The following is a 23495-nucleotide window of genomic DNA, read 5'->3' as shown; positions in this document are numbered from 1 at the left end:
GGGGGGCCGGGGAGGACCATGCACCGCGCTGCCTCCAACCAGCGCTCGGTCTCCTCCTCCTCGGGCTCCTTCCAGCCGCCGCCGCCGCCGCCGCCGCCGCCGCTGCCGCCGCACGCCGCCGACCGGCAGCCCCTCTTCCCGGGGGGCTCCAGCAGCGGCGGCAGCCGGCGGGGCTCGGGGTCCAGCTCGGGCTCGGCGCGGGCCCGCCGCCCTCTCAGCCCCCGCAGCAGCGCCGAGGAAGAGGAGGAGGAGGAGGAGGAAGAGGAGGAGGAGGACAGCAGCAGCATCAGCAAGCCCCTGGTGCCGCCGCCCGCCACCCCGCTGCCCGCCGCCGCCTCGCCGCTCCCCAGCAGCAGCAGCAGCAGCGGCGGCGGCGGCGGCGGCGGCGGCGGCGGCGGCGGGGGGAGCCCGGGCCGCAGCATGACGGCGGCGGAGCTGTACGGGGCGGCGGCGGCGGGCGGCGGGGCGGGGGGCGGCGGGGCGGCGGCGGGGGCGCTGCTGGGGCCCGGCGGGGCGGCGGGCGGGCGGCGCTGGGGCTTCCAGGCGCTGTCCCTGGTGCTGCTGCTGGGGCAGGGCGCGCTGCTGGACCTCTACCTGATCGCCGTCACCGACCTGTACTGGTGCAGCTGGATCGCCACCGACCTGGTGCTGGCGGCCGGCTGGGGCATCTTCTTCTGCCGCAACAGCCGGGCTCGCCGCCGGGAGCGGCCCCCGCCGCCCCCCGGGCCGCCGCCGCCGCACCCGCTGCTGCTGCACGGCCCCCCCGGCGGCCGCGGGGCCGGGGGCCGAGGGGCCGGGGTCCCACCCCGCGGCGGCGACTTCGCCTACGCGCACCTGGCCTGGCTCATCTACTCCATCGCCTTCACGCCCAAGGCGGCGCTGATCCTGGGCACCTCCATCCTGGAGCTGATCGAGCTGCGCCTGCCGCTGGGCACCACCGGCTTCCGCATCACCCTGGCGCTGTCGGCGCCGCTGCTGTACTGCCTGCTGCGGGCCATCGGCACCGAGGGCGCCGGGCAGCTGCTCCTACCGCCGCAGCCGCCGCCGCAGCACCGCGCCGCCGCCGCCTTCCTCGCCACCTGCCTCGACCTGCTCGACAGCTTCTCCCTGCTGGAGCTGGTGCTGCAGCCCGGGCGGCCGGCGCCGCTGCCCGCGCCGCTGCGCTACCTGCTCATCGCCGTCTATTTCCTCTGCCTGGCCTCGCCCGTGCTGTGGCTGTACGAGCTGAGCGCCGCCCGCCCGCCCGGCGCCGCCCGCCTGGCCCTGCACCTCCTGCTGCCCGCCGGGCTGCTGGACGCGCCGCTGCTGGCGCTGCGCTGCCTGCTGCTCCTGCGCTACCAGCAGCCGCTGTCCCTCTTCATGCTCAAGAACCTTTTCTTCCTGACCTGCCGCGGCCTGGAGGCGCTGGAGACCTGCTGCCTCCTCCGGCCCGCCGCCGCCCCGCCGCCCGCCAAGTACGGCCCGGCCGCCGCCGCCCCCGCCGCCGCCCCGCTGGCCCACGGGCTCTCCGACGTGGACGTGGGGCCCCACGGGTACGTGAACGCCTTGGCGGTCACCGCCCAGGGATGAGCATCCCCCGGGCCGCTCCCGGCAGAGCCTCTGTCTCTGCGTTCTGCTCAGGTTCCCTCCGCCGTGGCCGAGCAGGGGAAGAAGGGGACGTGGGCTTCCCCGCCAGACTCCCGCTCCCCTCCTCCCTTCCTCACGGACGGATCCAGCAGCGGAAGCTCCGCACAAACCCGACTACCTGCAGGAGCCTACGGATGACACTTGTCCCCCAGAAAACGCACCTGTGTCCTTCATGGCTGAGACTTCTTCCAGCGCTTCTGCCTCTCCGCCGTCTGGAGTGTCCCACTCTTCCCCTCCCTCCCTCCCTCCCTCCCAGGACATTGTGTCGCTTTGTAACCATAAAGGCGCGGTTTCCCCTTTTCGTCCTACACAGGGACCGGCGCATTTTTGTCCCCTCCTTTTAAGAACTCCTGCCGACCACAATAATGAGATGCAAGAGGGGCCTGACCAGCAGACGTTGCCTCCAGGTACGGGAAGGACAGAGGGAAGCTCGCCTCGGTTTCCCTGGGCGTTGCAAAGCTGCTGCCCGTGTTTCCCAGGGCTCTGTGTACCAGCTGAGGAACCTCTGGAAGCACGCTGGCCACTCGGTCACTTCAAGCCCACGAGCCACCTTCTCCTCGCCAAAATGTCTACCTCTGTGCTTCAACCTTTTGCATCTTACATTGACTTCACGTGCTAAAAAAACAACAAACTAACGAAACCAATCCAGCATGGACATAAACCAGGGCTTAGGCCCCATTTCATAACCACCAAGACATTTATTTGTGGTGAGAACAGGGTTTACAGCAGGCTCCTGCTGGCAGCCCCAGCTGCTGGGGCTCTCATTTCTCTGTGAATATGCATGTTTACGGGATCAGCGTTGGTTTTCTTTTCCACGGAGCGTAGGGTCTTCCTTTACACAGCCACAAAAGGCTGGAAAATTCCCTCCAGCCCCCTTCCATGCCTGCTTGAGGGAGCAGAGATGGGGCTGAGCCTGCCAAGTGGCCCCTCTCCGAGAGCAGAGCAGAGCAGAGGACGCTGGCGTTGCTCAGGCGGGCTCCATGCTCACTGAACCTCGTTTTTCTGCACAGAAAGCAAAGTGCTGCAGGAGCCCTCGAGGCACAGGGGCTCTCCAGCTTTGGTGAAAGCCCACGTATCAGCATCCTGTCCTCTGTGTGCATGTGGTTTAGGGTTGGGTGGGGGGGGAATTGTCAGTAACCTCTCATAGGAACACGGTTTTCTTTGGTTTTAAGCTCCATGAATGTGGGGTGGGGTTAAGGCCTGCCCTGCTGCCTGGCTGCTGCTGCTCCTGAAGCCAGCCCCATGGAAGCAGGAGCACACAGGCCACGTTCTGAGGAAGGACTTTGCCCCTCCCAGGCTTATATTTTGTTATCTGGGCAAGGCTGCAATAATTGTGAAAAAAAACCAACAGTTTCCTGTTGCAACTTTTATTTTTATTTTTTTTTCCTTTTTCAAGCTGTCCTGATGGGAAGGGGAAATAAAGCACAACCAACTGCTACCCAAGAGAGCAGGACTGCAGGTGCAGCCCAGACTTCTTCCGCACACTCATTCATCCTTTCCTTCAGGGCTTGGGCTTCAGGGCCTCTGTCCCACCTTCCTTTTCACAGAGTGGGATCAGCTGCCTGCTCCGGTGGACTGCTCCAACAAAATGTTTACAGTCTGGTAACTTCCAGCTCCCAGCAGCAGAAGTGGGGCTGCCGTGGGGCTCTCCTCCCCCCAGCTCTTGGTGGCTGATGGGTTTTGAGGGGCTGGAAAAGCCTCTAGAAAAGCTGGGTCAAATAGTGCTGTTCTGTTCAGAAGTGCAGCTAGGATGGGTGACTCTCCTCACGCCAAAGGGAGAGTTGGCAAAAGCTAGGCTTAACTTTCCCACCAGTGCTTTATTTTTAACCTGAGCCCTCACACGGGCACTTGTGTGAATTTTGGCCAGTGGCCTTTCTCTTCGGTAACTTCTTCTTCTTCTTCTTCTTGTCTGGACAATCTTGGTGCTGTGAGTGACTGTGATTGTAAAACTTGGTACTGTGAACTTTTCCTATGTGATGTGAAATGTGTCGAGGGGATGCTAAGTTCCTGGCCAAAGGAGGTGTAATTACAAGTACATCATGCTTGTGCAGATATTTGTTTCCTTGCACCTTCCTTTTTCAGCATTAAATAGGTAGTAGAAGCTCAGAAATGATTATTCAAGAGAGAATAAGGTGATACCTGAACCTAGGACTACTGCATTCTTCAGTCAAACAGCTGAAGAAAAAAAGAAAAAAAAAAAAATCCCCAACCAACCAACTTTGCCAAAAACCAGCTGAAGGGGAAAAAAAAAAAAAAAAGCTTTTCATCACCAACTACGTTTGGCTGCTCCTATGGCCAAGTCCCCAATGGCACCAGAGTGCTAATCCCTAACACACTGAAGCGTGAGCATAGCTGAGACATCAAAAGAATCACAGCACAATTATTAACAAGTCTTACTTCAGTACCCCTCCATAGCCCACAACAAAGTTGCTGTTTCCACAGTGAGTGCCTTTTTCCACTCAGGATGTTCTTGAGAAAAATGGCGTATTTGAATTTTATCTGGCCATGGCATATTTAACTCATTGGTGGTGAACTCACAGTTCCCATTTTTTCCGTGGCTGAAAAGGTTGCCTGGGACAAGATGACCCTGCAAAAAAAATGACACCTGTGTTGCATAGGATTCCTCGGTAGAAAAAGTTGTTCTTTGTGGTGCCATGGTTTCTAGGTGGTTAGGAAATGTGTGAAGCTCTTGTAGTTGGCTCTACAGAAGCCCCCTCGCAACTAAAAGGGCAGCTCTGCTGCTCCTGCAATTACTTACCATGAAAAAAAAAACAACATTTAAAGATCTTCAATGTCTTGTTTATAAACCTGCTCCTCCTTTCGAATGCCCTCCTCTTTGGTAACTGAGCTCTTGCTTCCACTGAAACCTTTCTGTTTGCAGGAAAGAGACGGTGGTGCCATAAAAGTGCAAACAATACCTCTCCCTTTGCACCTTGCACAACTCCTGTACAACGTGCCAACATTAAATTACTGGTCCAGGTCAGTAACACTTCGCTGAACGAATTTGTGCCATACTAAGACACAGGTCCCTTGGGATTCTGTTACACAACTCAGCCATTTAGCATTTTATTGCTCTTTGTTTGCTATCCTGACAAAAGAGATGACTACTCCCAGGAGGGGAAATGGAAGTGAGAGATAAGGCCTGTGGCTGACGGACACTTGGCATCCCCCTGGCATTAATCAGAACCTGTATTTTTTAAAAAGCAAGATTGTTAAAATAAAATTAGAAACTTGTGACTGATTTCGCTCCTTTTTTATTTTTCCCTCCTTTGATTCTTGCCGGGCTATTCAATTTTGTACTGAATGGGGACCAACAGATGCGTTAAAGTCACTTGTTTTCCTCATGCTGGATTGCCAAAATAGCGTCTGGATTCTCCCCTCAAACAAAGTTTCTGTAAGTGAAAGCAAATTCTAAGAGCTGTAACACCAAGGGAGTTATTTGAGAAGGGAATGACTAAGGCAAGGAAATTCAGATGACACTTCTGAGCTTCCTATTTAACTGATTTATAGGAATTTATACCATTTGAAAAAGACTCATGGGGGGAAAAAAAAAATCAGATTTACATGTTAATTGCCGTAAGATAAAAGAAACTTTTAGAAGTGGGATCACCAAGATGGCAATTACTGACATAATGTGGGAAATGGGCTCTCACTGGAAAAGCACTGAAGATCACAGCTGCCCCTTGCTGAGGTCCTGGTGGGTTAGATTGGATTCCTGTTGGAGCAGGAAGGCTCCCAGCCTTCAGCCTGGAACTCTGCAGGGACTGTCCCTTTGTTACCACGCTGTCCTAAGAGTCCTGCATGGAAATTACAAACAATTCCTTTCGCACCCGTTTTGAAGGGATGTGCACTTCCCATGGCTGCGGGCCCTCAGCTCTGTCCAGCAGGAATATTTTGACATCTGTGAGCCAGTTCAGTTCTGGCTCAGTTTTGCCTGATTTCCATGACAAATACTAAGAACTTAACGTAAATCAACATAAGGAGTTAGGCAGAATCGAGGACACAGAAGCGCTGAAGTAAATATATCCAGAAAGCACTCTTGGTTTTTAATTTAAGGAAGAAAACCCCCCAAGGTTAGACACAAAATTATAAAATATACACAGTTCAAAACAGATTGCATGTCAAAAGAACAGCTTCTTTTCTGAGACGTTAGATTAAAAAAAAAAAACAGCTGAGATAAAAGACGTTATGACAAGTAAACACAGATGGACGGGAAGAGGACAAAGGAGAAAGGCCTGGAGGTATTTACATCTCACAGGTTGTTATCCAGGGGGCTGCAGAAACAGGGATGAGAAACAGGGTAAATGCCAGCCTCACCATCACTGCTCCTGGAAGATGAATCCCTTAGTCTGCTCAGTATTTCCCTGTGGTTATCCTGAATTACCTGTGCTGGAGCTTAAACCCACACAAGCACATCTTACAGTCATTTTCACTCAGCCTCCCTTAACTCAGACATAATTTCCACTCTCAAACAGCATCTGCTGAGGCTACACTTTCTTCTCCTCCAAAATAGCCTTTCATTTCCTTGTGTGTCACTATCTATATCTTCAGTTCACATCTTTCTGGTGCTAAGATATCCCAAAGCAAACAGCACTGCAGCAGCGTGTCACACAACACACCAGATTCCCCTGATTCTGTATTCAGCCCCACATCTCTTACAACTGTAAAAAAAAAAACAAACCCCAAATTCCATTTTTTTTTGGGTCTCCTCTTCCCCCTCCCTGCTGTTGCTGGTTTCCAAGCCCATATCTCCCAGTAGAAAGGCATGAAGAGGGATAGAGACTCTCAATTTAAATGTTTATCCCACTTATTCTCAGCTACTCCACTTGATTTCTGAATGACCATGGAAACGCAGCTGCAAATGAATGATGAGTGGTGGGGGGAAAAAAAAAATAAAATCTCCAGGCACATTTAACCAGGTAGAGACAGCCCTAAGCTAGCTGAAATTTAAGGCACACATCTTTAATACAGTATTTACAAGGAAACCTTTAGAATGCGTATTAAAACGGCAACGCAAATGCTATCTAAACCTATTTTCTAAACCATGCCTGTGATTTTTATCCAGTGCAATAGAATCAGCACGGCTGGAGGGCACTTTGAAGGCACGAGTGGATGAGGCACGGTAATTTTTCCGCCATCCATCAGTGAGAATTCAGCGTAATGCCTTTCCCCAAGGAACAGAGCCACTGCCTGCTCTTTCACGGGGTGGGGGGGCAATATTTGTGGCTTCTCTCCACAGAGATTGGAAGCAACATTCCACGTCTGCTGGGCAGCGCTGCACGCCAGCAGCACACAGGAAAATCCCAGCACAAAGCCATTCACGACACAAGGACAAGGATGGGGCTGGAAATGCAGCCTCAGTCCTGCTCTGCATGGGACCACCTCCCACCCCTGTGTTTCAAACAGAGCAGGTGCCAGGCAGGGCCTAACAGTCCTCCGAAGATTGCTCAGTGTCCATCACCTCTGCTGGATAGCTCCAGCTTGAGCTCCTCTGAATGTCCTGGAAAAACAGCTGCTTCTGGAGGCTCTTTAGACTGTTCAGGACCTCTGGAGAGAGTTCGTGGAAGCCCACCTGTTGTTCCTGATCTTCCTCCTCTTCCTCCTCCTCCTCTAGAAGGTCCTCAGGAGGCAGAGGGGAGCACCTGGAGATGTAGCCCTGGTCCGACTGCACCGACTGTCTTTGGTCTTTGCACTGGTCATCAAAGACCAGCTGGTGCTGCCCGTCAGCCTCCCCCTGGCAGAGACAAGGCTCTGAAGGAATGACACTCTGTTGGTAAAGAGGGTACATGAGTCCATTCAGATGCTCACTCAGGTCACCTGAGAAGTCTGCAGGACTCTGCTCAGCCACGGAAACCTCAGAGCCGTCGTGGAGGATGAGGTTGTTCCTCATTGGGAAGCTTGTCTCCAGAAGAGGAACCCCTTCCATACAGTCCTCGTTGCTCAGCACGCGGTGGCTGAGGATATTTCCATCTTCCGTGGAAGAGACTGGCTCCACCACCTGGATTGGAGGAACATCCACGGGAAGGACCACAGTCTGGGAGTTTGGATCCCCACATGGGTTAAGCTGAGGCTGCAGCCTGCAGCCTGTACTTTCACCCTCATGCATGTGGAGGTTGATGGCGTAACAGCAGCCGGGGTCAGGCTCACGTAGGCGCAGCTGGTGTTTCACAATTCCCCCTGGCTCACTCAGCAGTGAATCCACCTGGCTCTCTCTGTTCAGGGAATGCAGCTCCTCGTCACTGTCCAAGCAGACGGTTTCACACTCAAACCAGTCTGGGTGCTCGGTCTGCCAGCTCCTGAACTTCTCTATGGCCTCTTTCAGCTTCCTCCCGCTGGGGGTATCCATGTAATTTTCAGCTGTGATTTCCTGGATTCGATGGATCCGCCCGGGTTCAAACTTCTCCAGATCCTGAATCCGAAAATAAATATCCTCAAACTTGTCCATCAGCTGGTACCTGGATGTGACATTGAACAGATCAGGTATATCCCTCTCACTGCTTATTCCCTCGAAGTAGCAGACTATGTACATTCCAAAGCAGGCTGGCTTCTTGAAATCTGGCAGGATCAGATTCAGGGCTGGGGTGAAGAGGTCTCCCACCGGCTTTTGCTGATCCTGCTTGAGGCACACAGGCTCACTCCCCAGCATGGCCTGCCACTTGGCCTGGGTGCCCCGGGAACACAGGATGATGATCTTTGAAGACAGCTCCTCCATTTCCTTCTTCTGCCGTGTGAGCCAGGGCAAGGGCCCCAGCTCAGAGATGTGGTGGTCTTCCAGCAGATCCAAGGCCACGGCAGTGCCACAGACTGTCATCAGGAACTCGGCGAACTTGAGCACCACGTCCACGTAGAGCAGGTGATCAGCAGAGTACACAACCCACACCTTGCGCGGCCTCAGGGGCGGCAGGGACAGCTCGGTGTACGGAGCTGATGGGAGACAGGAAAAGATTAATTACAGCCACGTTCCCCCCCAAATTGTAACGCTAGTGAGTCAGCACTCATCAGCACAGGAGGGAATTAACAAAACTTCCAATGCTGTTTTGGCAACGTACGTGGACTCGTATATTTCCACAACGTATTTGGCTCATTGTGGAAATTTAATATGAGAGTGCAGACACAGCGAGGCTGAGATTTATAACAATGCCCAGATGATCCATCAACTTTCACCTCAGAAGAACACTACAGCAGCTTCAAATATTGCTCAATTCTCTGGTGGAGAGCTGAGTGCACCCACCCCAAACCAATCTCCTGTTGTTATGGCCTAGACGATTAGCAAAGATGATTCTTCTGCCAGTACAGCCTCGGCTGGGTCAAAAGTCTCCCCACATTCCAAAGGAATCACCTCCCTCCTGACAAATACAGCATTTCAAATTCCACAAACACAACTTCTTTTAGCTAAACAGGAAGATCCCAAGGCCGCCTTTTGGTTTCAAGATGCATCTATAAAGTAGTTAGAGCCTACAAAAAAATCCCCTTTTGGGTAACTGTGCTCTTGATAAAACACAGGTGGCATCTTACCAGCTTGCAAATGGTTGTGGTTGCATTTCCCTCGCCGGCGCCCTGGAAGAGAGAAAGGCACTGTCACTTCTGAAAACGTGAAGTAAGATTAAATGCTTAAAATCACACCACCTTCCACAGATTAGGTTAAAGAAAAAGAAATCTTTAACTGTGTAGGGAGATAAAGCTGTAAGGAGGGAGAAGCTTAATTAAAAACCCCACTGAATGAATAAAGACTCTCCTACAGCCAGTTCTTGCCATATTTTCTCTTCTGAGAGGAGACAGAATGCACTCAAAATGAACTTTCCCCATCTCCCCCAAATCCTGGCAGGCTCAAGAACAGAATCCCCAACTGTTCTGTGACTTCTCTTTAAGGAGAAGGGGCTTTTAAAAATATGTCTTTTTCTTAAGAAGCTTCTCTGAAGAGGTGACTAAAATCTCCTTAGCTACATCTTAAATATGAGTTTGATGTGAAGAATTTTTCCCAAAGATTACCAATTCTTCCTCTCACGTAAAAAGAAAACAAAACCAAGCAGTGAGTTACCCAGCTTCCCTGCTGCAGCACAGAAAACTAGGTGTTAGCCCTAAAGCATCCCATTTTCCAACTTGCTTGATGTCAATCTTCCATGTCCTGCATTTTCTTTTTCCTTCCACTTTAATTGGAAAAACGTTTCTCATCTCACCATAGTATGAAATTAATTTTGCAGAGACAGGGGGAAGACTACAGCGTGGACAAACAGGAAGCTTCTGTTCTGCAACACTCTTATGCAACGCAGGGGAAAAATAAGAGCAAAGATATCTGCAGCAATCTGCAGGAAACAAGGGGCTGAACTACGAAATTCCTTTTTCTCCTCATGAGCTCTGAAGTGCTCTGAGCATGGAGTATCAGACAGGAAAACCTGTGGAAGGCTTTACTTATCTAGTGGATGGTGTAAGGACATTGCGAGTCCTGTAATGTAAAATTTCAGATGTTTTCATAGGCATTATCTCAGTGGCAAGGCATCCTAAGAGCAAGGAACAAAACCAAACTAGGAAGAGGTAGAGAAGGAGGAAGAAATATTCTTTAGCGTTGGATTTTTTTTTTCTTCCTGGCTGGTGGCATGAGTCTCACCTGCTCGTTTTTTAGTCATACACAGCACAGCTGTTATGACTGACCCCACCAGCAGCACACAGATCCCAGTGATACACCAGTAGAGCCATATCATCATATCATCTGCAAAACAAAGACACTGCTCAGACACTGCCTGACGCAGGGTTTCACCAAAGGGCAGAAGGTTCTCGAGCAGCACAGGCCGAGGGAGGAGGACCCTGGCTTTGCTGAGTAGACCAGTACTTCCCCTTTACAATCCACTGTCACTTCTCCAAACCAACTCCTGCACACCATAAACCTGCTCCACACAAAGAACCATACGTGCAGCACGCTGCAAACACAGATCAAGAACCTTCCTCTAAATAGCAGTGTTTACCCAGCTCTGACAGGCATGCCGCCCATGTCCTGCCTGTTCATGTAATTTAGCTTAAAAAAAAAAAAAAATTAAAGTATCACCATTTTGGGTCATGCATTTCAGTTTACAGGTGTTTTCCTTTTTTTTTTTTAAAATCTTGGGCAAAAGATCCTTACGGGTGTTGCAGCCAAAAAAAAAAAAAAAGATGTCAAATCATCATGCACAAGTTATCTTGACATTCATAAAAATGAATATATGCAAGCTATTCTCTCCAAAAGCTGCTTTATATTATGCAAATTTTTTAACACTGAGCAAAGTGACAGAAAGTATTTTATATTAAGGCTCTTCTTGTCAAAACTGCTTCTCAAAGAATTCTATGCAAGTGAAGTGCCTCTCAAAAAATTGCTCTTTAAGGTTCACACTGCATACAAATACTCGCCTCATTAAATCATGGTGAAGTCATTCTTAGCACAATTAATTCTGAACTCAGTGTTACAAGGGGACCGTTGAAGAAATTTGAGACAGCAGGCTCTCATCTCCATCAGAGAGATTTATTGGCACGTACTGATTGTGATACCTCCCTGGTTGAGCTTGGTGGCTCCAAAGAGGGACCCTGAACAAAGAAATCCCTGGACAATTAAACCCTTACGACCTAAATTCCCCATTCCTCATGTGACAGAGCATCATGAAGGGTCTGGGGTGTCCCTGCTCTTTGTGGGTTTGGTGTTTTGTTACCAAGTGGCTGCCACGTGCTGATCTTCACATCCTCTGAGGTTTCAGTGGGAGCTTTGGTGGCTTCCCAAAACGCTTGGTACAGTTCATACACCACCACTGATGGGCTGTCCACTTCACTATTTTCAAATAACGTAAAAATTTTTCAACAGGGACATTTCCTGCCCAGTGGGATCCCAGGAAGGATCATTTCTCATTGCACACAACAGGAGAAGGGCGGCAAAAAAAAGTTTCAGGGTCTCGGAAGAACTTCTTACCCGATGGTTCTGTACCTGCAAAAGACAAGAGTTATGTTAAAAATTCAGGTCTCAGCTGTAAAACAATGGGAATCTTTAAGGACAGGGAAGTGGTTCTCACTTGGAACTGGTTCACATTTGATGTCACCAACGTGCCTCTGACAGTCTGTGCCACAGTTCGCAAAGAATGGCTGGATCTGCAGTTGAAACGAATCCAGAGAACAAAAGTTATTCTTAAAAGAAATTCTGTTCCCTGATTCACTTTCTCCCTGCCTCAATGTTCCTTGTATTTTAGCACAGAGACACAGAGTTCCCATTTCCCTTCAGAATACAAGATTAATCAAGAATTCTTAGAGTACACATGACAAAGGCTGTGAGCTCCAGAGGTTGCACCCCAAAATCTCTGACTTGGCAGCCTTGTACTAAGGAAAAACCAGTGACTACAGGGAACACCTGCATAAAAACTCTTTCAGCCATAATATTTCCCTGGTGCAGGTAATTACAGGTTAGCCAATCTCAGAACAAAACACTGAGAAAAAAACCCCAAAAAACCCTAAACATTCCTAAGATGCTCACTGCCTTGATTGTGAAGGAAGGACACAGGGACAACAGTGTGATCTCACCTCTATTTTGTATCTGCAGCAAGCTTTTATGTTCTTCTCCATTCTGACTGTGACATTCACTTGCTGTTGTAGTCCATCCTGCAGAAATCAGATGCAAGTTACAAGGGAAGGAAAAAAACCTGATTGAAAGTAGGAAAAAAAGAAAAAGCTGACAGGTAAACACAGAGTGGTCCAAAAAAGCAGAAGCTATTTTCTGCCCTTTGAACAAGAAGCCCACAGAGAACAAAACGGGTGAAGGATCCGGCCACCATCTCTACAGGTGTCCTTGTGACAGATGTGGAAACAAGATTGCAACAGGAAATAATCAGGGATGCACGTTGTACAGTTTCAAAGGAGTTCAACTCACAGCTCCTTAACAACGAAGTTGTCTTCAGCTTTGTAACGTGTGGACATTAACAAGCTTCCTTGTTTAATTAAAAGCAGCTGTCACCACTGCTTCTGACACTAGAACAGGCAAGCAAGTTGCCCCCGCTACCAGCTGTACACAATCAATACCCTGATGACCTAATTCTTATCTGCCCTCACCCAAGGAAGGGTGGAGAGTGGTTCCAAACATTCAGTATTTCTCCTCCCTCAGATGCCTGAGGGGAAACATTTTTTTATACTGGAACACAGTCTGGGCACTTTGAGCTTCTCAGCAACACAAGACTGCAAGACCCACAGAAATTGATTCTCAGCTTGAATGAAGCATCTGTTACTAAATCACTCATTCTTTATATAAAAGATTTAATTAACACCTTCCTGTGATCATATTTGATAAAGTACTTTGATGGTTTATTGAAACTTTGCACCTCAATTTTGGCAAATTTACTTAGTCTTAGCACCCCAGGCACTGGCTTGAAAAAGGTAATAAAGCCCAGATAGTCAAACACAAAATTAGACTTTGCAGGTGTTTATAGGCAGCTTCATGCACTATAAAACCTCTTTTTTCTTCATCTTTTATCCACCTAATTCCTCTTTTTAAAGACAATAAAAAAAAAATCCCTTGAAAACTGTTGTTCAAATGTCCTGGTTTAGCAAGCACTGAGGATGTTTGCCTAAATGCCCAAGAGAAGGAATGACTAGGGAAGGTAATTACCTCCTGGAAGTCCTGCGTGATGGTTTTACACTTCTTCTCATTCAGGTAACTGCTCACATGGATTTGGTACTGGGCTGGCTCCACCCATGGGTTGAAGCTCACGAGCAGAGTTGTATCATTTAGAATTTTACCCTGGATCCTGGGGTCCCACAAGCTGCCTGGAAGGAGGGCAGATATTCCCAGGTTTCTCAGCTGTCAAATATTCCAACAGAGCACCCACGTCTACGTGACTGAAAAAGTTTTACCTGTCATTATACATGGGATGGTTCTTTTCATCAGAGAATCACTGCAGTCTGCAAGAAAAACCGCCAGTAGCTAGTTAGAAACATTGCACTTCCATTTAGAAAAAAAACCGCTTTTTTATCAGGAGCCAGAGACCTAACCAAGCTCTCCTAAACGAGTAGACACCTTTGTTCCAAAGCAGTGGCCAAATTCTGTAGAACACTCTTGGTTTCCAGCATATAAACCAGTCCCTTCGCTGATGTCAGCGTGTGTTTGGTTCTTCTTTTTCTTCTCAGAACAGAGAAAATAAACGAGACTAAAACCACACCACACTTAATAGTACAGTGATAATGTGACACTGCTGCAGGAAGGGTCACGACAGTGGAGTTAAAACTTCATATTCATCCCCACTCCTTGTGATCACACCTCAGCAACAGATTCCTCCAAAGGCATTCTGACACTGGAAAATCAGGAGGCTGGAATCTTTCTCACTCCCAAAGCACTCTTCCACATTTCTAACTGCCTTTATTTAGCAGATTGGCCCTGCTCTTCGGGACTTCCTTCAGAATTAAATCCGAAGTTCCATATTCAACATTTAGCAATGTGGGATTTACAACTCTCGGCCTTAAATTGTGTCTCTCCTCTGGGGTTTGGACAAAGGAAAAGGAACAACTCCCTGCTTAGACAGCTGAGCTAAAACATCGCTCAAATTTCCGACTTTCAAAGTTATCAACTTAAACTTTACAGAGTTTACAAGTTTGCAGTGTCCCTGTAATTCATGTGTAAGCTCTAACCAGCAAAGCTCCCTGCAGCTGCTGAGTTTGACACCATGCATTAGGTTTCTGAAGAACAGCAGAGGATAAAAGCCAGGAGGTTCTCAGCATTTTATAACTACAAAGTCAGGTTGACAACTGTAAGCAAGTTAAGGAAAAAAGTTAAGAGCAAGTTTTCAAGAACTGTATTAAGCACCAAATATTTATGAAGTCGGTGCAGCCAGAGGGCAATGCAGATGCTCAGCAACCTTGGTGAAAACAGCAAAAATTCTTTCAGCAATAGGAAAAGTTTCACATATACAAGAAAGGCTCAGGCACCCAGCACTACCAAGTTTCTTGGTAAATTCTGCCTAATTTTGCCTTTGACACTGAACTTCACACATCTAGGATTTAGTACTAGAAGCCAAACTGATTTGGAAATTCTGGCCTTTTACTTCCAGCTGCCACAAGCAGAGGGGCAGCTCTGAAAGATTTTAAATCAAGTAAAAGCAGCAGTGATGTCAGGTCCACAAAGCAGCACATTCCTAAAGGCAAGGCCCAAGTGTACAAAACCACCTCTTACCAGGCATTGTGAGAGATGCAGACTTGCAGTTGTAGTCTCCATTTACCCCCAGTTTGGGCAGGTGGTACACAGTCACTTGGTAAGTCTGCCCAGGTTCCACCTCAAAACGGTCAAAAGTGAAATTCCACTGAAAACAACAACACGAAAAGTGAAATTCCACTGAAAACAACAACACGAAAAGTGAAATTCCACTGAAAACAACAACATGAAAAGTGAAATTCCACTGAAAACAACAACATGAAAAGTGAAATTCCACTGAAAACAACAACATGAAAAGTGAAATTCCACTGAAACCATTCACAAGGACTTCAAAGGACAATGTTGTTCTTTAAGGCATTGAAATTCACAGCTGACTTGGCTCTGTTCCACTGCGTTCCCTCATCCCATATAACCCTTCTACTGAAGCCTGACTATGAAAAATTGGAACTCAAGTGCATTAAATATACCCATCCCCTTGTCTGTCTCAATTCTTCTATTTAGAATTAGTTTTTTCTTGGGATCTTTGAGCTGATACAACAGTTTTCTGCCAAACCACTGCGTGGAATTTCCACTAAACTGCATTCTGAACTGAAAGGAGACTAGAACAAAATATGCTGTTTCAAGAAGGAAATTTCAGTCTAGTACCAATTTTGCAGCACTGTGCAAGCGCTAAGGATTTAGAATCGCATTTACACACATGGAGTTCTCTACCTGGCCATTCCACACATATATTCTTAAATCTACGCTGTTTTCTGCATCAGCAATGCTGTGCAAATTCTGGGAGAGGTACTGGCTCCTAGGCCAGTGGTATTTGGCAAGTGGTAACCTAACTCTGACCAAATTCTGTGTGGTCAAGGAATGAACTCCTTATTGTCTATATTCCTCACTGTTCTGGATGCTCAGCACTTTTCTGATGAGCTTCCTGGAAGGAGTGTAAGCTGAAGGACCACTCCCAAGGTTGGTGCTTTCCTCCACGGCAAGAGAGCACAAGAAAGAAGTGGAGCTGAGTTTAAAAGCTATAAAATGTCAGGGTCTCAAGCAGAATGCAAGAACCCCTACAATTATTTGGAGATTAAGAGTGATGACATGCTAGCCACTAAAAACAGCAATTCTTAAAACCTGAAGGATGGGAGGAGTGAAAAAGAAATGGGAGATGACAGCAGATCTCAAGCCCGATACAGACTCTAAGCAGCCTGTACTTTTTCATCATTAGCCTTGCCATAAAACAGTGAGAGCAGAAACAACTGGACTAGAAAAGGCAACGTGGAGCCCTTCGCACTCACCCGGCGTCCATCGGGACGGACCTGAAGAGGCAAATTGTTCTGGAAGTCAAACTGGGCACAGATCTGCTGGTTGCTGTTCACCTGCATCACGGCGAGCTCTGCCCCCTCCAGACAGCGGATGCTGGCTGCAGGGACAGAGGGATGTGGTCACCTTTCCCTCTCCCCTGCAGCCCCCACACAGAGCACCACTGTGCCCAGCCTTGCCACATCCAAGGACCCCAACATAAATAAAGTGGCCGTGGAAAAGCGAGGAAGCGCAGGGCTGACTAACAGCACCCTCAGCCTAAGGGTTGTCCCGCGTGGCAAAGCTACATCTGCGCAAAGGGAGGAGCAAAGGAGAAGGTGGCTGCGTTCTCCACGCTGCCTGGCAGTGCCACAGCTGTGGGATAGTTTTTAGCTCTGCCTCATGCAGTTTGGGTGCCAAAACAAACACACCTTTATTTTGGCACACAGGGTCCCAGTGAGAGCTGACAAACACAGCTGAGTGGAATGACTGGGTTACCTGAGGCACACCTGGTTCTACCCTACCACAGCTAGAGATCAGAACTCTGCAGGCACCTGCAGAAGGGAGATATGAACGCGTTTAATTCTGTCTTAAAGCAGTGCCAAACTTTGGGCAAGAGCATGCAAGGGAAGCGTCATTTACAGACAAACAATCAGAGATATTTGGAGAGTGAGGAAATGTGACTTACTGGTAGACATTTAGGCTCCAACAACGAGACGATCATTGCTTTGTCAAAGACAAGATTACACCCGCCAAACAAAAAATTAAGCAGCCAACCTCTCAAATTTCAAAGACCTGCTTTTCATGACTTGGAGCCACAACTCCCCTCTCTATCCTTCCCAGATCACACCTATTTCCTCTGCTCCATGCTCCAAGGAAACGAGCACCACTTACCGTCCGTGGCCACTTTCCACTCTATCTGAAGCACGGGGAAGAGTTTTCCATCCTCCTGACGGAAAACATCCGAAGAAACGTGGAGACTGCTTGGAGCAGAAGGAGTCCAGGGAGGAACCTCCAGCCAGCTCGACTCCATGCAAGTGCCTGTCCAGCAAATGAAAACCCACATTTAGAGTGGGGCTGAGGAAACTCTGCTTCATTGCAATTATGATCCCTTTTTTTTTTTGGGTCAGGGTTACTTTGAGGGGAAAACTGGGTGACAGGTTGCTTCCAGGTCAGAAAGGCAGTTTTCAGTATGGAAGTATCCCGTAAATTGCCTGTAATAACCTGAATTTATTCTAGTAACTTCCACTTCCTCTTTTCCTTAAAAATCTGTTAGGACTTGTCACAATCAATGTAGTCAGGCTAAACAGGTCAAGTAAGTTTACTTCTGCTGAAACAGACTTAAGTTAGTGCTAATTTCCAGCCTTCCAATGACAAGAAATCTGTCAGACACCCAGGGAAATTGTTCCAATAGTTACATACCTTAGGTCTACAAACTGCTTTTCCTCAAATTTGGATATACATCTGAGTTCAGCTCCCAACAACTGCCTGGTATGCCCTGCCTAAATTAATGACAGGAAAATAAACTGTATTTGTCAACACAGTGCTGGGGAAAACTGGTCCTCTGAAGCCATCAGAAAGTGAAATCAGGTATGACAGGCATTAGACAGACATGATCTACTCAGGCTTTTGTAACACCTTTGACTTCTCAGGGCATGTTAAAAATAGCACAGTCAGGCCCCACCTAAAGTCCACTTCGGGTCTGTTTTGCTGGATATGTGATGGAAACAGTGGAAAGTGGGCACCATCCCTTCAGTCAAACAGTATGGCTTCAGGCTCAGGAGTAATTAAACAATCCTCAAACGCTCATTTTACAAAAAAAAATTACTATAAAAAGCCTGACAAGAATAAACTGCCTTTCAGCAAAGAGTGCACGAAACACTAAAAAAAAAAAAAAAGATTTCCCCTACAGCAGAAAAGCATAACAAGAGCCACAAGGCAGAATTTAAACCAAATATTTAACTTAGGCAGCATTTTAATGGTGGTGCTGCAGTTTGGCTTAGCTGTATTCCAGTGGGAAACGTCATCCAACCTGAACCCACCCAAGCCCTCTCCAGCCAAAGAAGTTTTAAATCTGGTTATTTTCAGCATAGTCCTCTCCCTGATCTGGCAAGTCAAACAAAAATATTGCAAAAAAAAAATACTACTGAGTAGAAAAAGAGTACTGCCAGTGTGACACAGGGTTGGGCACTGAGGCAGGAATGAGCTTGCTTAGAGCAAGGACTGCAAGGAAAAGCCAAGGAGCTCTGCAGCACTGCCCAGGTGCCTCCAGGTACCAAATGGACAATTTCGGGACATTTCCCCCCCTTTTTGTTTTTTTTTCAGAACATTTTTTAGAAACATTACCCATAATCAGATTAAGGTCTTTCAGGAGCATGCCATTGCTAAGACTTCACCCCTTACACCAAATAATTTATATTAATTGCTCTTAACTGCACCCCTCTATACTCTTTTTTTTTTAAATTCTAGTTCATACATTAATTTTTCATCAAGTACTATCATAATGGCTTGTAATGAACATTTACTGGCAAACTTGTCTTTCAATTCCCTTTTCTTTACAAACTGACGATCCCAGCTTTAAACAGAAACTAAACAAGCTGAGTTGGGCTCTACTCATGCCACTGCCTACCCCCAAAACTCTATCCCAAAAAAGACCTAAGTTTCCATTCCTCTTCTGGCTGGAGCTTATACTGGAAACTCCCAAAGCAAGGCATGATAGCAGTGTTTCCCTTTACAACTCTCTGATTCTAGCAGGAAAAACATGCTGTATGAACCCAGTTAAAAAAAGAAAAGCAAAAAAAAAAAGAGGGGGAAAAAAAAGGCATGATCTGATGAGAAAATGCGACAATAAAAAAAAAAAATCACTTACTGTTTCTTACGAGGCAGTTTAAATCCTGTGGGGAAAAGAAACAAGAATATTAATCTCAGAATAAAACTGACAGCAACTTGCTTCTGCTCAGTGTTGGGAGAGGGGCAGGAGAAAACACTTCAGTGACACACACAGATTGGAAGCATTAACCATGATGGAAACACTGCACTGAGCTGTTAATCAAAAAAACCAAAGACACAGGGCACGAAACCTGGGCACAACTTAGGTGACATCTCTGAGATCATCCAGGCCAACCTATGACCAAACACCACTGTGTCAACTGAGGAAAGAAAATTCATCAGAATCAGACAGTTAAGGGACCCCAGAGCTGAAAATGCTTCACAGAACAACTCATCCACACAGGAATTCCTCACTATTGGCATAAGGAAGCAAAGATAAAGCCGCACTGCAGGCAGAGGTCTAAGAAGCTCAAGGAAAGGCAAGACCTAGAAAGGACTTGCCATGAAAACCCCCATCTCCTTTTCGTGGAGTACCCAGCTGAACAGCTGAGGGCACACTTTTATACCAAAAAGTGTAACTCCAGACAATGACATCCAAAATTCAGGCAGCAGTTAGAGCAAAAGACCAGCTGGGTTTGCAGCAAAGTCAACCACTGCCAGATTTGCACTGGCTACCTCCTCAGCACCCGAGGGAATACTTGATGGTTTTCCCTTGCACAAGTCCAACCAACACAAAACCTTACTTGATGCATTGTCTCATCTAGAATACATTAACAAAGCCCTGGACAACAGAAGTACTTAACCTAGTTTCCTTACTTGAGTGTGCTGGTTTTGGCTGGAAGAGAGTTCATTTCCTTCCCAGTAGCTGGATTTGGGCTGGAAACAGTGCTGGTAACAGAGGGATGTTCTTGTTCTTGCTGAGCAGGGCTTGCACTGCTCCTGGATCACCCCTGCCAGGCTGAAGGCTGAGGGGTGCAGGAACCAGGAGTGGACACAGCTGGGATTGCTGACCCCAGCTACCCACGGGATTACTGTAAGGCATGAAACTCGGCGCATAAAGCCGGGGGAGGAAAGATGAAGAGGGGGACGTTCACGAGTTATTGTCATGCCTGATGGGCCCCCGCTGTCCTGGAGGCAGCTGAACACCTGCCTGCCCACGGGACGGGCTGAAAAACAACTCCTCGCTTTCCTCTGCTTGCACGCACGGCTTTTGCTTTACTCATTAAACGGCTTTTATCTCAGCCCACAGTTGTTCTCACTTTCACCTTTCTGATTCTCCCCCCTGTTCCAAATGGTGGGGGAGTGAGTGAGTGGCTCACTTGCCAACTGGGCTTGAACCAGCCCTGAAAAACAAAGCTACAAGACATGGGAAGCATAAATATGGGAAGCAGATGATGGTGAGGTGATGCTGAAACTATTCTCAGCGGGACAGGCACAGTCAACTCTTCATGTTTACCGGCTGTATTTTCACAAAAAGCTAAGCAACTGTTTTTTTCGCTCTTTTTTTTTTTTTTTTTTTAAGTGATTTTTTTTTGTTTTGCTTTTGACATAAAAAAAGAACAGAGCATATGCCGTGGAGAATCGTGTGAGTCTGAGTGAAATAAACCTGGGAAACTGATTAACAGCACCATCCCATAACAATTCAATTAAAGTAACGGGAGGCAAAGATTTCCCAGCAGGATGCTGTGGTAACTAGATAGAAACCACTGGGAGCCAGGCAAGCATCCAGTTTTCCTTTAAAGAGTGGCTGCTGAATGGGAAGGGCTCCAGCTTTCCAAAATCTGCCTTTCACCTTTGAACCATTCTATGTAACTTCTGAGGCTTGCACGATTTGAAGTTCGCTGCAGTTTCCCAACCACTTAGTAAAAAGAAGCAGAGATGAACACATGACAGGACAAAACGCCGAAGGATGAATTGTTTAAGGCTTGTAGGAAACCAGCATCTTTTACAAAATTAAAACAATTTTTTAAAAAAGCATTTTTCTCTACGGTTTCTAACTTTTTGTCTTGCCCTCCTACCAATTCTCAGCAAAATCAAATCCAAATGTTAAAATTTCTTCACAACAATCAGTTCTGATATTGTCCCTATCATATTTTCATAGTTTTGACCGGCAACCCTTTTTATGCTGAAGTTTCATAGTTTAGATCACGGATCCTTTTCATGCCAAGGAGTCCAGAAATATTCAAGCAGCACTGAGTGTGCTCATGGGTCATATTAACATCCTACACAGCAGAAAGATGCCACGGAGGGGAATGACAGAAGCCAGTCAATAGCAAGGGCAAAACGAACACATTCGCAAAGGAGACCAGGGGAAAGTCGTCCCCACCATGGCTCGTCTTCATGAGGGATGTTGCACCAATCCTTCTCCAGAGACTTCCAGTGAAAGGTAAATTTCAGAGACCAAACTGTGTACAGCTACCCTCAGAGACAGCAGGGTTATAACAACAGCTGAACACAGTGATTTAACACTTGATGGTGAAAAAACAGGTGGGTATTTAAGCTGTGGGATGTTTTTCTCCTGCACACAGGGAAAAAGCCCCTGCAGGTGACATATTCAAGCAATTATTACTGCTAAGAGCTGGATTTGCAGCTGTGCCGTTCAGCCCTTACAGCTTGATGGAGTGGTGGTGAATAAACCCCATTAAGCGCACTTTTTCGGCATTTCAACAAGATGAGCTGTTAACAAGCATTTAGTTTTCCTTCCAGGTGTCTGTCCATACCACGTGTGACACTTTCCCCCCCAAACAGCCTCTGCCACACGAGGGTTTTGCTGAGGAAGCTGCCGTGGCTCAGCCTGACCCTGCTCCAAAGCCCAGCAGCAGCAGCAGCCTGGGCAGGGTGGGTTAGACAAAGGAAACGGAGCTCACCCACCCCGCAGCTCTGCTTTTGAACCGCAGCACGTTGGGAAGGTTACTGAATCACCCTCTGAAAACAGCACAACCCACAGAGAGGGAAGGGGGAACTGTTTGCAACTGTCACAGCTTCAGTTGGTGGGGCTTTTTCCTACACCAGCTCCACAGCTGCTCAGAGAGGCAGCTCCTGGGCTTCAGCTGACTGCTGTTTCTCAAGCCTATCTGCACTCTGGAAATTGGCTTTTTGATAGGAAAAAAGCCCTGCACGTTCACTGCCCTGTGTGCATACCAGAGCACGGGGCAACACAGCTCCTCTGAAAAAACTGGTGATGTTCTGGTGAACCCCTCACCCAGTTACTGTGCCCACATTTCCCAAAAAAACCCCCCAAAAAACCCACAGCAAGACAAAGTCAGCCAGAGCCCAACCACCCAAGGACTTGCAGAGACTCTTTAATATAATACCGTCAATCTCTGTGACTAACAAGAGATTGTTAGTTACATGGTTAATCTCATGGTTACACGAGATGCCTGAGCGATATTGTAATTTTCCCTTTGCCGAAGTTTACATTTTGTAACTCCGCAATGTCCAGTCTAAAGTAAAATTGCAGAGCTGGTCTGTTTTCTTGGGGTGCCTTTAAATAAGAGAGAAGGCAGCAGAGCAGAGGTCTGGTAGAACAGGGGTAAGGACATAATCAAACATTAGGAGAAGCGTCAGACCAGACAAAAGATAGGAAATGTGTAGAGGAAAAGATTATAGAAGCTTTCATCCAAAAGGACACATTTTGTTTCACATTTGTCTATAGCTGTACCTGACTATCTGCCTTTTTCAGACTGCTGAAAGCGCACCAGGGCACATAAAGCTGTCCAGCTTAGAAAACAGCTGCCCATTTCCATGTTATTGTTAACAGAACTAAAAAGCAAAAGCAGATCTCTTCCCCCTTCTACACGCTCCTCACGTGCATCTGAAACAAAAACCCCAAACAAACAAAGAAACACCCCAAAACAAAACAAAAAAGCGACCAACAAAGCAAATCCCGAAACAAAAGCACCAGAGAGAGAGTGACCAGCTAGGAGCTCAGACTCAAAGTTCGCTCAGGTTCACTTTTTACAGACACTGCATTGCCGGCTCCTGCCTGGCCGGTTTCGCAGGGAGGAAAGGCAACCAAAACCCGCCTGTTCAAAGAAAACCCCTCGGCTCCATGGAACGCTTAACCCCCGCGCTCTCCTAAAAAAAAACACCAAAAAAAAAAAAAAACCACACCACCTTCAGCCGCAAGGAACCGGTTAAAACTTTTCGGACATTGGGCAACGTCAGCTCGGAGCGAAGACTCACATCCTGCTCGGGGACTGCGGGCGCCGCCAGCACGGCTCAGCCCGGCCCGCTCGGGGCTGCCCGTGACATCGCTTCCCTGCGGCCACCTCCGGCCAGGGAACCCTCCGTGGGGACAGCGATACCCCCGAGCCCCGTTCCCCGTCCCGAACCCCGGCTCTCCGTCCCGAACCCCGCTCCCCGTCCCGAACCCCGCTCCCCGACCCGAACCCCGGCTCCCCGTCCCGAACCCCGGCTCCCCGTCCCGAACCCCGCTCCCCGCCCGGGCCCGGCGCTCCCCGGCTCTCCCGGCTCCGCTTACCGGCTGCGAGCAGGTGAAGGGCGGCGAGGCGTCCAGCAGCAGCCGCAGGGCCGCGGCGGCGGGCGGCCGGAGGAGGAGAAGGAAGAGAAGGAGCAGCAGGAGCAGCGGCAGCCGCAGCCCCGCCAT

The 23495-nt window shown here is 48.2% G+C and overlaps 2 protein-coding genes across 4 annotated transcripts; one reads left to right on the top strand and one right to left on the bottom strand.

The window, feature by feature from the left end:
- Nucleotides 1-18: 18 nt before the first annotated feature.
- TMEM121B (transmembrane protein 121B) lies at nucleotides 19-4867 on the top strand. The gene has a single exon (XM_066184696.1). It carries the CDS (start codon nucleotides 19-21, stop codon nucleotides 1567-1569), a length of 1551 nt encoding a protein of 516 aa, XP_066040793.1. The 3' UTR covers nucleotides 1570-4867.
- Nucleotides 4868-5651: 784 nt separating this feature from the next.
- On the bottom strand, nucleotides 5652-23495 carry IL17RA (interleukin 17 receptor A). Of its 3 annotated transcripts, none has more exons than XM_066184286.1 (13): nucleotides 23370-23495; nucleotides 18927-18951; nucleotides 16952-17098; nucleotides 16054-16178; nucleotides 14792-14918; nucleotides 13480-13527; nucleotides 13235-13392; nucleotides 12157-12234; nucleotides 11655-11730; nucleotides 11555-11569; nucleotides 10232-10333; nucleotides 9142-9183; nucleotides 5652-8550 (listed from the first exon to the last, which is right to left on the bottom strand). In XM_066184286.1, the coding sequence occupies exons 1-13, from the start codon at nucleotides 23493-23495 to the stop codon at nucleotides 7052-7054; spliced, it is 2568 nt and encodes an 855-aa protein (XP_066040383.1). In that variant the 3' UTR covers nucleotides 5652-7051. The 3 variants fall into 3 exon arrangements, with proteins under 3 accessions (XP_066040383.1, XP_066040382.1, XP_066040384.1); XM_066184285.1 differs by lacking the exon at nucleotides 23370-23495 and adding an exon at nucleotides 19703-23059; XM_066184287.1 differs by lacking the exons at nucleotides 18927-18951; nucleotides 23370-23495 and adding an exon at nucleotides 16556-16611 and having other exon boundaries at nucleotides 16952-16978.

The sequence above is a fragment of the Chamaea fasciata genome, unplaced genomic scaffold (genome assembly GCF_029207755.1).
Source record: "Chamaea fasciata isolate MVZ Bird 193981 ecotype frontalis unplaced genomic scaffold, bChaFas1.0.hap1 SCAF_5, whole genome shotgun sequence".
Lineage (NCBI taxonomy): Eukaryota > Metazoa > Chordata > Aves > Passeriformes > Sylviidae > Chamaea > Chamaea fasciata.
This window is presented reverse-complemented; position numbering and strand designations above follow the sequence as displayed.